Source organism: Quercus robur, chromosome 4, assembly GCF_932294415.1.
Source record: "Quercus robur chromosome 4, dhQueRobu3.1, whole genome shotgun sequence".
Lineage (NCBI taxonomy): Eukaryota > Viridiplantae > Streptophyta > Magnoliopsida > Fagales > Fagaceae > Quercus > Quercus robur.
The window spans coordinates 24,404,976-24,421,071 of NC_065537.1; the positions used below are offsets into that span (position 1 = coordinate 24,404,976).

At 42.8% G+C, this 16,096-nt stretch overlaps 2 protein-coding genes across 7 annotated transcripts in view; one reads left to right on the forward strand and one right to left on the reverse strand.

The window, feature by feature from the left end:
• The window catches only part of LOC126720928 (receptor-like protein 6), an 81,358-nt gene that overhangs the window by 33,613 nt on the left and 31,649 nt on the right, over window positions 1-16,096 (reverse strand). The window lies entirely within an intron of this gene.
• On the forward strand, window positions 14,059-14,898 carry LOC126721601 (wall-associated receptor kinase-like 22). The gene has a single exon (XM_050424649.1). The coding sequence runs from the start codon at window positions 14,059-14,061 to the stop codon at window positions 14,896-14,898; it is 840 nt and encodes a 279-aa protein (XP_050280606.1).

The window sequence follows — 16,096 nt, forward strand, 5'->3', positions numbered from 1 at the left end:
CTTGGTGGAGCTTTCTAATCCCGAAGCAGAGCAGGACCAACATTCCGCAGTTGGTATTCCCTCAATCGTTATCTGCTCGGACGATACTTCAGACGAAGAGATAGAGCCCATGGCAGGAAAGGGAAAGACTCTAAACGAGCTGATGTCCTCCCGAGGGAAAGGTCAGTCATCGAAGAGTCAGTCATCGAAGGGACCAACTCCACCACAGGTCAAAACCCTTCCCCCTGTGGCCCCTCAGGGCGTCTCGGACCCTGGTCTTAAGGTTAATCCGGACCTAAAGAAGAAGAGGCCGGTTGACACTACTGAGGAAGATGAGGTGATTGCCCAGCCGACCAAGCAGCAAAAGACCACGCGGGCTCCAAGGAGCAGAAGGGGTAACTCCTCGGAGAGCCGGGATGAGGGGAACCTTGCTGAAGTGCGCGCTGCCCCTCGTGCATGGAACCCCAAGTTGGAACTGGATGGGGTTGCCATCCTTTCCAATGCTTCGGTCCGAGAGTATAACCGAGGCCGGGCAGGGTACGTGGCTGATGCCCTAGAGCAACCCCTACTCCTCCCTCGGGACATGGAGGCCTATAGGCGGTTCTCTCAGCACGAGCTCTTCCTATCCCTAAAAAGGGATCTCGCGCTGGTAAGTAATCCTTTTACTGTTTTATTGATTTGTTTACCCCTGTTAGATTTCTTTTTCAACACAATCTTGTTTCGTTCGTAGATTACTCAGCAGGTGTTCGTGGCTGATGAGTTTTGCCGTGATAGCCGTAGTCGGGCTGAGGCTGAGACCCAGGCTCGGGCAGAGATGGAGAAAGCCTTGGGGTCCCTCAAGCACGAGCACCTTAAACTCACGGACGAGTTCAAGGTGTCGGAGAACCGGCGCAAAAGTGCAGAGGCTGGTTTGAAGAGTGCTGAGACCCAGGCGGAGGACCAGCACAAAGAGCTGTACACGACGCAGCTTAACCTTACCACCGAGAGGCAGGCAGTGCAGGATCTCAAGACTGCCCTGCAAAAAGTAGAGGATGAGCTGAGGCGGGTAAAAGAGGAGGCCCAGCTGATCCGAGAGGCTACAGAGGCCGAGAAGAATGCTGCTCGCCAGCTCGGGGCTGAAGAGACGGAGGCCAGGTTGTCTGAGGAGATTCCCGAGGTATGCAGGGAGTACTGCGGCATTTCATGGGCTCATGCTCTCGACGCTGCAGGAGTTCCTGCGGATTCGGCACTAAGATTGCCCGAGAGCATCTTCTACCCTCGGGAGATCCGTGCGAATCCTGAAAACGCCCAAGAGGCTTCAGAGCAGGACCTGGCGGTGCCTGATGCCGTCCTTGTGCCTGATATGGCAGAGGATCCCGCAGCAGACTCTACCATCGAGGCTCCTCTTCCTCAGCCCGAGCAGAAAGAAGATCCTCCTGCTCAAGCTTAGCCTTTTAGGCTTTCAATACCTGTGAATAGTTTTTATTTTTTATTTTATTTTATTATATATATTTTTTTTTTAAAATGAGAGTTATCCTACTTTTCCCTTTTTTGTAAGGACCTCTCTTTCTAATGTACTCGGAATATTAATATAAAATGTTCGTTTTGCTAACTACGGATGGGCGTCAGTAACACTCTTCTTTAAACATTTATGATCGATGTGGATACAGGTAATCGGTCAAAATAAAAATGGGTTTTTTGGGATTGCGCATTTGACGGTTGCGATGGTGCTAGGCTGCACGCACGCCTTAAAAATGATTTCCTTTAAGTAACAATCTCCCAATCTATCATGAGTAATAATTTCCCTTAAGTCCATGGTCCGAGGAACCATGCAAGACTTAGATTCTGTTTAAAACCATGAATTGTCATGAGTAATAATTTCCCCAAAGTCTGTGGTCCGAGGAGCCATGCAGGACTTAGGTTCTGTTTAAAACCATGAAGTGTCATGAGTAATAATTTCCCCAAAGTCTGTGGTCCGAGGAGCCATGCAGGACTTAGGTTCCGTTTAAAACTTATAAATAGTTGCCTTAAGTATCAATTTCCCCTAAGTCTGTGGTCCGAGGAGCCATGCAGGACTTAGGTTCCGTTTAAAACTTATAAATAGTTTTAAGTATTAATTTCCCCTAAGTCTGTGGTCCGAGGAACCATGCAGTACTTAGGTTCTGTTTAAAACTTATAAATAGTTGTCACGTAGACCAGCAAGTGGCGGATACTCATGAAAGAAAACGTACGCTAAGCCATTCTCATTAATAATAATACCTCCTGAGGTTATTTACATTCCATGGTCGAGGTACAGCTTTTTCATCCAAATCTTCTAGGTAGTAGACGCCTATTCCGGCCACGGATGTGACACGGTATGGTCCCTCCCAATTGGGCCCCAACTTGCCCCAAGAGGGGTTCTTTGCGCTGCCAAGAATCTTCCTCATCACGAGATCACCTGGACCCAGAGGCCGCAATTTGACGTTAGCATCATACCCTTGTCTCAGCTTCTGGTGATAATAGGCCATGTGAATCGTGGCCTTTTCCCTTCTTTCTTCGGCTAGGTCCAGACTTCTTCCTAGCAACTCATCGTTGTCGCTTGGGGTAAACGAGCTAGACCTCAACGTGGGGAAATTGTTCTCGATCGGAAGCACGGCCTCAGCCCCATAAGTCATTGAGAAGGGGGTTTCACCGGTTGAACGCCGCGGCGTTGTCCGATAGGTCCACAAGACGTGTGGTAGTTCTTTTACCCATCTCCCCTTTGACTCATCTAGTCTTTTCTTCAATCCGTTCACTATGACCTTGTTTACGGCCTCGACTTGCCCATTTCCTTGGGGGTATGCGGGGGTGGAATATCGATTAATGATCCCAAATTCACGGCAATACTCCCTAAAATTCTTGCTGTCAAACTGAAGACCATTGTCGGAAATGAGTGTTCTCGGAGTTCCGAAGCGGGTGATAATGTTCTTCCAGATGAATTTCTGGGCATCCACGTCCTTGATGTTGGCCAGAGGCTCAGCCTCCACCCATTTAGTGAAGTAATCGGTTCCGACTATTATGTATCGCTTGTTCCCCGCAGCCTTGGGGAAAGGCCCGACAATATCAAGACCCCATTGCGCGAACGGCCATGGACTGGAGAGTGGGTTGAGAACCCCTCCGGGTTAGTGGATATTCGGGGCAAATCTTTGGCACTGATCGCACTTCTTAGCGTATTCCTGAGCCTGTCTCTGCATGTTCGGCCACCAGTATCCTTGGGTGAGTGCTCTGTGCGCCAGCGACCTTCCTCCGGTGTGACTTCCACATACTCCCTCATGCAACTCCTCAAGAAGAGACTCGGATTCTTCTGGATGTACGCAGAGTAAGTACGGTCCAGAGTAGGAGCGCCGATAAAGTTTGCGGTCCTCTGAGAGCCAAAAACGAGGAGCATTTCTACGTATCTTCTCGGCTTCTAGTTTTTCTTCCGGTAGGATATCGTCTTAGAGGAAATTCCTTATGGGGTCCATCCAACTGGGGCTCTGTCTAATCTGATGGACTTGGCTCGGGTTTCCGCTGATGGGACTGGCCTTGACTAGATCTTCGACTAGGATCATTTGTGGCAAATTACGTGCCGAGGACGTGGCAAGAGTGGCCAGCGAGTCTGCATGAGTGTTCACGCTCCTGGAGATGTGCGTCAGACTGAAGGATCCAAAACTCGTCTGTAGCCGTTTGACTTGTCCCAGATACTCTTGCATCCTAGTATCTCGAGCTTCTAGCTCTCCCATTACTTGTCCGACCACTAATCTGGAGTCCGAGAATGCTTCTATTACTCTTCCACCCAATCTTTGAACCATTGCCATCCCTTGAAGTAAGGCTTCGTATTCGGCTTCGTTGTTCATAGCCGAGAATCCGAGTCTTAATGATTTTTCGATGACAGCGCCGTCCGGCGATATTAAAACTATCCCAACTCCTGATCCTCTCTGGTTGGCCGCGCCATCCACGTAGACCTTCCAATGCATGGTCTCCCCGGCTGAAACTGCGCCAACCAGTTTTCCACCCAGGTCTTTCTTCTCGGTCATCGTTTCTATAGAAGGCTCAGCAAACTCCGCTACCAAGTCTGCTAGGACCTGTCCTTTGACGGAGGGTCTGGGCATATATTTAATATCAAATGCCCCCAAAAGAGCACTCCACATGGCGATCCTTCTTGTGTAGTCAGCGCTTCGAAGCACGGCTCGAAGGGGAAGCTGAGTCAGAACGATGACCGTATGCGCCTGAAAGTAATGAGGAAGCTTCCGGGTTGCATGCACTATCGCCAGAATTGCCTTTTCTAAGGGTAGGTATCGCACCTCGACCTCATGTAGTGATCTGCTCACATAGTACACCGGTCGCTGCACCCCATTATCATCCCGTATCAATACCAGGCTTACGGTGTGGGGAGCTACGGCGATGTAGGCAAACAGCACCTCGTCTGCCTCCGGACTGGACATGATGGGTGGTCGGGACAGGTAGTCCTTAAGCTGCTGGAAAGCCTGAACGCAATCCTCCGACCATTTGAACTCTTTCCACTTGTTTATCAGGAGGTAAAAAGGTCGACATCGATCCGCCGATCGCGATATGAACCGGTTTAATGCCGCAATCATGCCAGTGAGCTTCTGCACCTCCTTCGGGTTCCGAGGAGTCTGTAGACTGTTAATGGCTTTGATTTGGTCGGGACTTACTTCTATTCCCCTATGGGTGACCATGTACCCTAGGAATTTCCCCGACCCGACCCCGAATGAACATTTGGAGGCATTCAGCCGCAACCGGTGCTCCCTTAAGATAGCGAAGACTGTTCCAAGGTCTTTCACGTGCTCGGACACCCTTTTACTCTTCACAACCATATCGTCTATATACACCTCAATGATCTTGCCCAGTTGTGGCTCGAACATCCGAGTCATCATCCTTTGGTAGGTTGAGCCCGCGTTCTTTAGCCCGAATGGCATCACCTTATAATGATAATTTCCGATGGGCGTCATGAAAGCCGTTTTCTCTTGGTCCTCTAGCGCAAGGGGTATCTGATGATAGCCCTAGAAGGCGTCCAGGAAGCTCATTCGAGGGTGCCCCACGGTTGCATCCACCAATCGATCGATTTTGGGTAGAGGGAATGGGTCCTTGGGGCACGCCTTGTTCAGGTCCGTGAAGTCCACGCAGACCCTCCACTTCCCCGTCTTCTTCCTTACCACCACTGTGTTCGCCAACCATTCAGGATAAAAGACCTCTTTGATAGCCCCTGCTCTTTTCAACTTTGCCACCTCGTCTCTTACGGCACTAGCATGTTCCTTTGAAGGGCGTCGGGGTGGCTGCTTCCTCGGAGTGGAAGAGGGGTTGACGTTCAGGTGGTGACAGATGAGGCTAGGATCAACTCCTGGGGCATCGTAGGCGTCCCAAGCGAATACGTCGACATTTTCTCTGAGAAATCTGACCAGTTCCTCCTTTTCTTGAGAGGGCAATTCAGAGCCAACCTGAAAGAACTTCTCTGGGTCATTGCTGACAGCAATCTTATCTAAACCTTCACACCTTATCTCCTCGGCCAGCCCCTCGTCTTGCTTTGCCGAGGAGGCTGGTTGCTATAAGCTCTTTGGGACCGAGGACTCGATCAAGGGCCGATGCAAAATCGCGGCCACCACACACTTCCTGGCCACGGCCTGATCTCCTCGGATCTCTTCCACTCGTCCTCTGGATGGGTATTTTACTTTTTGGTGAAGTGTGGAGGTCACGGCCTCTAGGCTGTGGATCCATGGCCTTGCAACTATCGCGGTGTAGGGTGAATAGGCGTCGACCACGATAAAATTCACCTCCACCACTTCCGCCCCAGTCTGTACGGGCAGTCGGATTTGCCCCTTTGGCGTAACAATCTTCCCCTCGAAGCTGAGAAGGGGGGAGTCATAAGCTGTCAAATCTTCCGGCTTCAAGTTCAGCCCCTTGTATAGGTCAGGGTACATTATCTCCACCGCACTTCCAGAGTCTACTAACACCCTTTTCACATCGAAACCCCCAATCCGCAAGGTGACCACCAAGGCATCATCGTGAGGTTGAATTGTTCCTCTCTTATCCTCATCCGAGAATCCCAGTATCAAAGAGCTTCCCTTTTTTATCCTTTTGGGCTCCCTTTGCCTGCCCTTGGAAGGAAGGCGGTCCACGACTAATACCCTGGGGATGGGTGGCCCAGTTCTTCCCGGTGCAGCGAGGATGACATGTATCGTCCCAGTGGGGGGTCTTAAAGATACGTCCCTTCGAGGTTCTTGTGTCGCTTGGCCGGGATGGCCGCTCGATGGGTGCAGCAGGTGACGTAGCTTTCCTTCTCGGACCAATTGATCCAGGTGATTCCACAAATTCCTGCAGTCCTCAGTAGTATGCCCGTGGTCCTGATGATAGTGGCAATACAAGTTCTGATTACGATTGGCAGGGTTTCCAGCCATCTTTCCCGGCCATCTGAAATAGGGTTCATCCCTTACTTTCTCCAGTACTTGTTGTACCGGTTCTCTGAATACGGCATTCACTGTTTGCGGGTTGCTCTGCCCAGCCTGTCGCGGAAAATCTCTCCTCGGCTGACCAGGATTGTGACGTTCCGTTCTGAAATCATTTGCTTTAAGGGGGATAACCTTCTCCTTTCCCTTCCCTTGCAGCTGATCCTCCTCCACTCTTTTGTACTTGTCGATCCTATCTATCAGCTGTTGGACGTCAGTAACTGGTTTTCCGGTGAGGGATTTCCTTAAGCCATGCCCGGTGGGGAGGCCGCTTGTGAACATGCTGATAGCAACATTATCATGGTTGTCATCTAAATCGTTATACACCTCCCAATACCTATCCGAGTACGCTTTCAGGGTTTCTCCTTCGTGCATGGATAAGGACAGTAGCGAACTGAGAGGTCGAGGGACTCTGGTGTTTGTAATGAAACGGGAGCAAAAGGCTTGAGTGAGTTGCTTGTAGGAGCCTACGAAGTTTGTCTTCAGGCTGTTGAACCACCTCATTGCCATCGATCCCAAGCTGGAGGGGAAGATTTTGCACATCAGGGCCTCATTTTGCGAATAAATCGCCATTTTTTGGTTAAACTGACTCACGTGCTCCACCGGGTCGGCTTTGCCGTGATAGATGGCGAACACCGGTTGGTTGAAGCGTCTTGGCAGCTTAGCCCCTTCGATTCTATTCGTGAAGGGTGACCTTGAGACCTGATCCAACGCCTTCTTCATGGCGTCGCTCCCCGAACCTCTGCTGGATGGGCGCTCATACTTCCGTACAGGGCGCGGTTCCTTTTCGTAGGAAAAGGTTTCGCTTGAGGGGGTCCTTGACCTTTGTCTGTAACTCACGTCCTCCGCATTAGAAGACTCGCCTGAGTCAGAGGGAGATCGTCTTCGCTGCGCACGTCGTAACTTCCTTTTTAGGTCATCTATCTCTCGCTGCATGGTCTGGTGACTATTTCGCCTCTGAGACACGTGACTTCCTATCTGAGTGTGACTCTGGCTCGTCCGGGTGGTATGCACACTCCCCTCACGATTCCCCCTGCCGCCTGGGTTGGTTGGGTTATTTTGCCTCTGGGACTCGGCGGGTCGTGTCCGTTGGGAGTTAGCTTGGTGAGGATCCTCCTGGTGCGGATCTAGTTCTGCCATGCTCGACCGTTGCACTAGCTGATGCCTTAGCTCTCCCCACAGACGGCGCCAATTGTAGTTGCATGATTTTCCTGGCCCAACTTATGTTGATTAGGCCCTGGCCCAAAGCACAACCCACAATAAATATTTGTAGAGGATGGGTCAAAGAGTTTAGCCTCAGTGAACTTGTTCGGTCTAATGCATGGATAGTATTGTTTGCAAAAAGAAAATAAAGACACCAGAATGGATCTTTCTCAAGTTTGATTTTGTTTTCTTTTTGTTCCTGATACAGTTCTCTCGTCCCCTTCTTTGAGGGACTCCATTACATTATATATTTCTCCTCTTTTCATCTCAACCTTACACCTGTTGATCATCTAAGCATCCACTTGAGCACCTGTCCCATCAGACGCCCTCATCAGTCCCTTTGTGAGTTGCAGAGGCCAAGGCGGTACTGTTCAGGGGTCTTTTCCTCATTAATGCGGCCAAGAGGGTGGTTGGGGTGCAATTAATGTGGTGGTAGCCTTTCATGAGATATTTTGGATTTAATTCTTTTTATATGTTGTGAAGATGAGCTGAAATGGCTGGGGAAAGTTCCTCGTCTGGGCTTCATGATGTCCGAGGAGGAGTTACTCCTCGGACAGGTTTCCTTGGCGCTATTGGGATTGAGTAACGCTTCATATGAGGCTTCTCTTCGGACAGGACGCTCCTCGGATGGGCCTGAGTTTGGAATAGCCCATCATTTTTGGGCCGGGCCCCCACAGTGACCTATCAAAAAAAAAAAGTATAAAGTGAAGTTAAAAATATATAACAAAATCAGGAAAATTAAAATTCTATGAGTCTTTTTTTTTTTTTTTTAATACAAAGATAGAAATTATATTTTAGCCTAATCTAAATGTATATATGTATGAGTCTTCTTTCTGGAGACTTAAACCTCGACCTTTATCTCCCACCCCACAAGAATTTTGTACTTATAGAGTGACCATCACATTAATGGTGCACGGTGATAAATTCTGTAAGTGTTAGAGGTAGTGAATATTTTTCAAGTGATTTTCTATATTTTGTGAGGAACATCAAAATAAAATACCAAAGTTCAATCCGAAATACACTCCAATAAAATGGTTTGGTAAAAAAAAAAAAAAGTTTCATCTATATAATAGAGTTTCATACAGAAGGATGAAGAAATTTCCATATAAATTATGGAATAGAAACTAACCATCAAACTTGCAACACTACTAAATGCTAATGCATGTGTTAGTTATTTAGACCCTGAACACTTAGATTGTTTAACTTAATTAATTAACTAAGTTGTAACTTAGGTTTATTATTCAGATTTAAGTTAGACACAAACAATCATATCATTTAATACAGAAAAGTAAAGAAGACAAGTGATATGATGACCCTAGAAAACCAATGAAACCATCTTGTATCAAAGTAAAAAAGTTAGGGAGGATTTAATCTAAACATTCCTCAAGATAAAAAATTTACTAAATAGAATGAAAGTTTCACAATAGATTTTTTTTCCTAAATCTAATGCTACCTCTTATAGTACTTACTCATGTAACCACACACAGCTCCAAATCCACGGACTGTTCTATCTGAATTTGTTGCACACAAACACCCCCATTTGTTACTCTAAGATCCCACTCAAAGTTTTAGACATCAGAAATAGTTGATCTTGTATGCCTCTCAAATTTCACGGGAGTAACTCACAAGTACCTCTTGTAGTACTTAATCACGTGACCACACATAACTCTAAATCCACATACTATTCTATTTGAATTTGTTGCACACAAACACCCCCATTTGTGACTCTAAGATCCCACTCAAAGTTTTAGACCATCAACAGTAGTTGATCTTGTATGCAGCAACTTCTCTCCACTGATTCTTATATATGGATTTTCTTTCCAATAGATGTTTGTTGAGTTAGAAGGTTAAAAAATCTCTCAAATTTCACGGGAGTAATTCACAAGACTCTTTAGGGCTTCTGAAACATAATTTAGGGTTTTCCTTTTATACCTAGTAGTGTTGGACATAAACCCTAAACGCTTCGCGAGCTTTCAGGCCTGATTTAAATTCTGTAGAAATTGACTTTTGATTAGTTGAGCCTTGAAGTTTTAATTACACCTATTTATTGTTATTCTCATTTGAGTTTTAGGAAAAAAAAATTATTACCATTTTTATTTAAGTGGGTATTACTATTACACATCATTTAGGGGGTTCTAGATTTAAATATATATGTGTCATTGTTTTATAAAAGTTTTTTTTTTTGAATCCTCAAACTAGAGGATACACACAATGGTGACACGTGTCCTTTTGAAAATACATAAAACAATGACACATATAACATTGGAAAGATTAAGCCACGTGGTAGACAATTATTGGTACATGTTAAATATATTTCGATGCCTGTTTTGATTTGTGCATTAAGGCCTCGTTTGGAAGGAGGGAATGAAAATGAATGAAAAGAATAATTTTAGAATATTCTTCCCTTCCCTTGTTTGAGAGTTTTAATGGAGAGAATGGAAAGTTCATTCCCTTGGTTGGGAGTTTAAGTAGGAGGGAACACTCATTCCTCTATATTCCCTTAAAATCTCAATTTTTCATTTCCCAAAATTGGGAGGAAAAAGAGGGAATAAAATTAGATTTAATGATTTTTTTACTAAAACTCCCAAAATACCCCTATATATTCAATCCTTTATTTTAAAATAGGGGTCTAATAGTAATATTGTCATAAAATAATTCAATTCCATTCCATTCCATTCCCTCTATGTTGCTCCCAAACAAGATTACTTACATTGCATTCATTTTAATTCCTTTATTTTAAAACATCCAATCAAGATTACTTAATTTTATTCCGTTCTACTCTTTTCCATTCCCTTACTTAAATACATTTCATTCAATTCCATTCATTTCTATTCTCTTATGATCATTTCATTCCATTCCATTTCCTTATGAACTCTCAAACGAAGCCTAAGGGTCCGTTTGGATACAATTTATTTTGCTGAAAACTGAAAACACTGTAACAAAATAATTTTTAAATTTATGAATAGTGTCGTGAGACCAATTTTTAATTTTTTTTCAAGAATAAAGTGGTTGTGAGTCCCATGAACAGTGCGTGAACAGTATATGAATAGTGCACAGGTGGAAAAGGTCAAAAATCACGACTAAAAAAAAAAAAAAACGTGAAAACTCAAAACGCAGACACAAGCTATTTCCTATTCAAACAAACACTAAAACAAAAATTTTTTTTAACATGGGTAAATGATAGTGGAAAAAATGAATTAAATAGATAAAAACCTTTTGTGTTTTTTTTTTTTTTTTTGAGATAAAAATTAAAAAAAAAAAAAAAAAAAAAAAAAAAAAACCTTTTGTTTTGACCAATAGAGAAAGAGGAGTGGATTGGTTGGATGGGAGAGAGAGAGTGTAATAACTAAAGAAAACACGTGAAAATGAGGAAAAGAAAAACAGTAAAACTCAAAACATTGACTGCTATTGTATTTGCGTACCGATTGGATCTTGGCTTTTGGCCTGACCAATAGAAAAAGAGGAGTGGATTGATTGGATGGGGGAGAGAGAGTGTAATAACTAAAGAAAACACGTGAAAATGAGGAAAAGAAAAACAGTAAAACACAAAACATTGGCTGCTATTTTGTATTTGAGTACCGATTGGATCTTGAATTTTGGCCTGACCAATAGAAAAAGAGGAGTGGATTGATTGGATGGGGGAGAGAGAGTGTAATAACTAAAGAAAACACGTGAAAATGAGGAAAAGAAAAACAGTAAAACACAAAACATTGGCTGCTATTTTGTATTTGAGTACCGATTGGATCTTGAATTTTGGCCTGTATTTAGCAAAATGGCTTCGAATGGCCGAAATGGACCATAGCAATAGCTATCTGAAAATTTTTCCAAGGTGGAGCGAGGGTGTTTTTCATTTCGGTTTGCACTCCCTTTGGATGTTACCGGAAATAGAAAAATAAAATAAAATTGCACTCCCTTTGGTAATAATAATAGAATAGAGTAAAGAAGCCAACAAAAATTGATGTTTATCCGAGGATGAAGCCGAATAAGAATAAGCGAAGATAAATTTAGATACAACAAATTTGCTTCCATGTTCCAGTACCAATGAAACAAATAAATAAATAAAACTCTTAAAATAAAACAATGAATGTGAGACACAAAGTGGATAGTGTTTGGTTAGCAATGATTTTTTCTGTATGGGAAATTAGGAACCCTGTGCGGTAATCATTTGATTCATTTCCAAAGAGGTCAAGTGGGTTTTTTAAACCCACAAGGCGCTTTAATAATCTTTGTTGCATGTTTAATCTAATTAAATCCTCCCACTCTCATTATGACCAAACATGCAATCCTTTATTTATAATTATTTTATTAAAAATATAGTAAATAATATACAAGGTTGATATAAATTAATTTTTATTTGAACTATTGCACACATTGACGCCCTTTTAGCCACACAATCCACTTAACCCAAAAAAAAAAAAAAAAAAAAAAAGCCACACAATCCGACTTCAAAATCATCACCGGTCAATAAATAATAAGTATTAGTTAGCAAAAAAATAATAAAATAAAATAAAACAAGGAAATAAGTAATACAAATTTTTATTTTTGTATGGAAAGTAATTTTGTTAAAACAACCTCTTTTTTTTTTTTTTTTAATTTGATAGTTGGGAGAACGGGAGAGTTGAACCCCGAATATCTTATTTAAAAATACCAACTAGTTGAGTTACAAGACTTACAACTAAGAGTGTCCACAGGTTGGTCTGAGTAGGCTTTGTACCCAACCAGCAGCCAATCGGACAAAATCAGGTGGAAAACTTCCAAACCTGCCATCGACTGGTGAAGGACTTGGGTTAGACTGGTATGATTCGTGTCAGGGGGTGGTCAATCTTGGTTGGAGTCAAGAAGGAGGAGATTTGGCTAAAACTCATCAAATCTAGCTGAAATTCAGTCAGATTTAGCTGAAATCCTCTAGATTTGTCGAGATCTTGCTGGATCTATCGAGATCTCGATGAGATATCATAGGATCGACATGAAATCTTGTCAATATCTTGTTGGATCTAGATGGATCTCAACGAGATTTCGCTAGATTTGGCAAGATTTAATTGAATTGGTTGGTGGAGATCGATCAGGTTGATTAGAATCGGATTTTGATTCAAGGGCCGACCAACCGACCCTTCGGAATCTGATTTCTGGAGGTTGTAACCCGCCATCGACTATCACAAGCCTCAAATCGAGTGGTTTTCGAGTTGGCTCGGTCGGGCTGGGTGGGTGGGTTGGACAGCCCTACTCTTAATTGGTTAAAACAACTCAACAATATAACTTTGAGAGGCAAGATTTTCCTTTTTAACTAATGAAAATTTTTTGGAGGAGAAGATTGAGATTTTGCTATTATATATATATATATATATATATGTATATGAAAACAACATCTTACTAGCCACAATGATAAAAGCGGGTGCTTGTTTTTCCATGGGGGTCAAGGTGGGCCTCATTTCCTCTATCATTAGTGGATTAGGATCAGGTATACTAGTTGTAGTTATCCCCTCTCCACTCAAACATTTTTAGCATTTTCATTTTTATACTTTCACTTTTCTATTTTTTTTTTAACTTTTTTTATTCAATTATTAAGATTGAAAGGTTTTTTTTTTTTTTTTTTTTTTTTTAACTTTTAATCTCAACTATTGATGGCTATTACATCAAGTGTTATACCCTAAATATTGCATCTAATCTCAATTTGTCATTGTTAATGGTCCATGCAATAGCTCTCAATAGCTGAGATTGAGAGTTGAAAAAAAAAGAATTTTCAATCTCAATTATTGAATATAATAAAGTTAGACAAAGTTAAAAGTGAAAGAGTAGAAGATTTTATGAGAGAGAATTGAGCAATTGCACCAAGTAGGACATTGCATCTAATCTCCACCCAGAGTATCAGAGGTGAGAGGTCAATAAAAGTCCTCTTGTTGTGAGTGGCATGGTCGGGCTTGTTTAGTTGTGTTGTTTAAACAGCAATTTTCATTATTTAAATAATACAACATGTATTTTCATAATACTTTTTCACCTACACATATTTGTACAACACTTAAACAATGTAACTAAAACAATATTACCGAATGAGCCCGACATATGTGACTCGCCTAGAAATAAGTGAGCTCTTAAATCGTTAAAACAACTCATAAATATAACTCTGAGAGAGGGGATGGTTTTAATTAATTGAATTTTTGTGAAGGAGAATATCGAAAAAGCCACAATGACGAAAGCGGGTGCTCATTTTTCCTTGGGATCAAAGTGGGTCCCATTTTCTCTATTATTGGCAGTGGTCAATGTTTATGCAATGAGGTAGGATTACACGTGTTTGATGCATGTATCCACCTTTCACCTTAGGGTGGATTTTTCTCCTCTGCAACAGATATGAGAACATGCGAGGGGCAGTGGTCTATAAAAGTCTTCCTCTTGCGAGTGACATGACATATGAGAAGGTTGTGAGTGACACCTGAAAAAAATGGCTGTACATTTGGTAAAACGAATTACTTTCATACTTTTGCTTACATGCGAGTTAGCAGAAGCAGCACCACCTATAGCGAAACCCAATTGTAGAAGTGGCTGTGGCGACCTTCAAATTCCATACCCGTTTGGGATTGGACCAGATTGCTACTTGGACAAGTGGTTCGAAATTGTTTGCAAGGGAACTGGCGGCTCTGCTAAAGCCTTCTTAACTAGCATGAACATGGAGCTACGGCAAATCAATATTAGTAGCAGTCCATTAAATAGGCACTATTCTTTTGTTCCAACGGTTCATGTCCAAATCCCAATAATTTATTCGAAGTTTTGTCAGCTCGCGGGAAATCACAATGTTACGAACATTTCAGGAAGTCCTTTTAACTTTTCTGCCTCTGATAATACATTCATTTCGGTTGGGTGCGACAACTTTGCAACAATAGCTGGAATTTTTCCCAAGGTTTACGGGTGCAAGTCAGATTGCAAGAGGGACTCAAAGGTAGACAAAGAAGCTATATGCTCAGGTTTCAACTGCTGCGAGTCGACCAATATCCCATCAAACCTTCAAGCATTTGATGTTGAATTCAGAAGTGTAAACGAATCAAATGACAGAGAGGGAGTAGTAAAGGGTTGCAAATATGCCTTCCTAGTGGACCAAGTTTGGTTGAAGGAAAACAAACCAGATCCTTCTTCTGTGCAATATTGGGAATATGTTCCCGTGGTGCTGGAATGGGCAATATTTCAATGGAACAACAATTCACGTGAGTTCTTTAACTTGCTAAACAATAGACGCAAAGTCAGTTGTTCTCACTACAAAAAAAAGGTTCTATGGCCGCGCTTTTAAAACGTGACTATATGTCAAAAAAACGTGGCTATAGCCTATAGCCGCGTTTTTTTAGGCCACGCTTTTTAGTGTGGCCTAAAACCTGTGACTATAGGACTCACGGTCCTATGGCCACACTTTTTAACCACGGCCCAAGACCAGGTCCTATAGCCGCGTTTAAAACGCGGCCTAAGGTTGTGATCTTGGGCCGCATTTTAAACGCGGCCTAAGGTTGCGGTCTTGGGCTGCGTTTTAAACGCGGCCCAAGGTTTAACCTTAGGCCACGTTTAAAACGCGGCTATGTACCCTTAAATTTTTTTTTAAAAAAAAAACCTTTGATTACCAAAAATTAATTTTCGGTAATCAAAAGTTTTTTTTTTAAATTAAAATTAAAATTTTTAAAATTAATACTTTCAAACTTTAAAATTTCAATTTTAAATAAATAAAGAAATTCAAAACAAAAATACAAACCCAGCAAATTCAAAAACAAAAACAAAAACAAAAATACAAACCCAGCAAATTCAAATTCAAAAACAAAAACAAAAATACAAACCCAGCAAATTCAAAAACAAAAACAAAAACAAAAAAAAAAATACAAACCCAGAAAATTGAAATTCAAAAACAAAAACAAAAATACAAACCCAGCGTCGCCGATGAAGCTCAACGGCGACGCCGAGAGCGTCGCGAACGGCAACGCGAGAGCGTCGCGATCGCGACGCTTGAGCGTCGCCGTTCGCGACGCTTGAGCATCGCCGTTCGCGACTCTCTCGGCGTCGCCGTTGAGCTTCATCGGCGACGGCTGAGCTCAACGGCGACGGTGTTTGTGGTTTGTGTTTTTTTTTTTTTTTTTTTTTTGACCGAAATGGCTCTGGGTTGAATGGCTCTGGGTTGTGGTTTGTGTTTGTTTGTGTTTGTTGGTGTGCTATTAGTATTGAATGGCTCCAGTTAAGGAAAAGAAAAAAAAAAAGTTTGTCAAAAAATAAAGTACGGAGGTCCTTAGGCCGCGTTTTTAGCTCAAAAAAACGCGGCCTAAGATCCCGTCTATGGCCACGCTTCTAAAACGCGGCCACAGTTAAGGAAAAGAAAAAAAAATTTGCTAAAAAATAAAATACGGAGGTCCTTAGGCCGCGTTTTTAGCTTAAATAAACGCGGCCTAAGAGCCCGTCTATGGCCACGCTTAAAAAACGCGGCCTAAGAACCTGTCTATGGCCTCATTTTT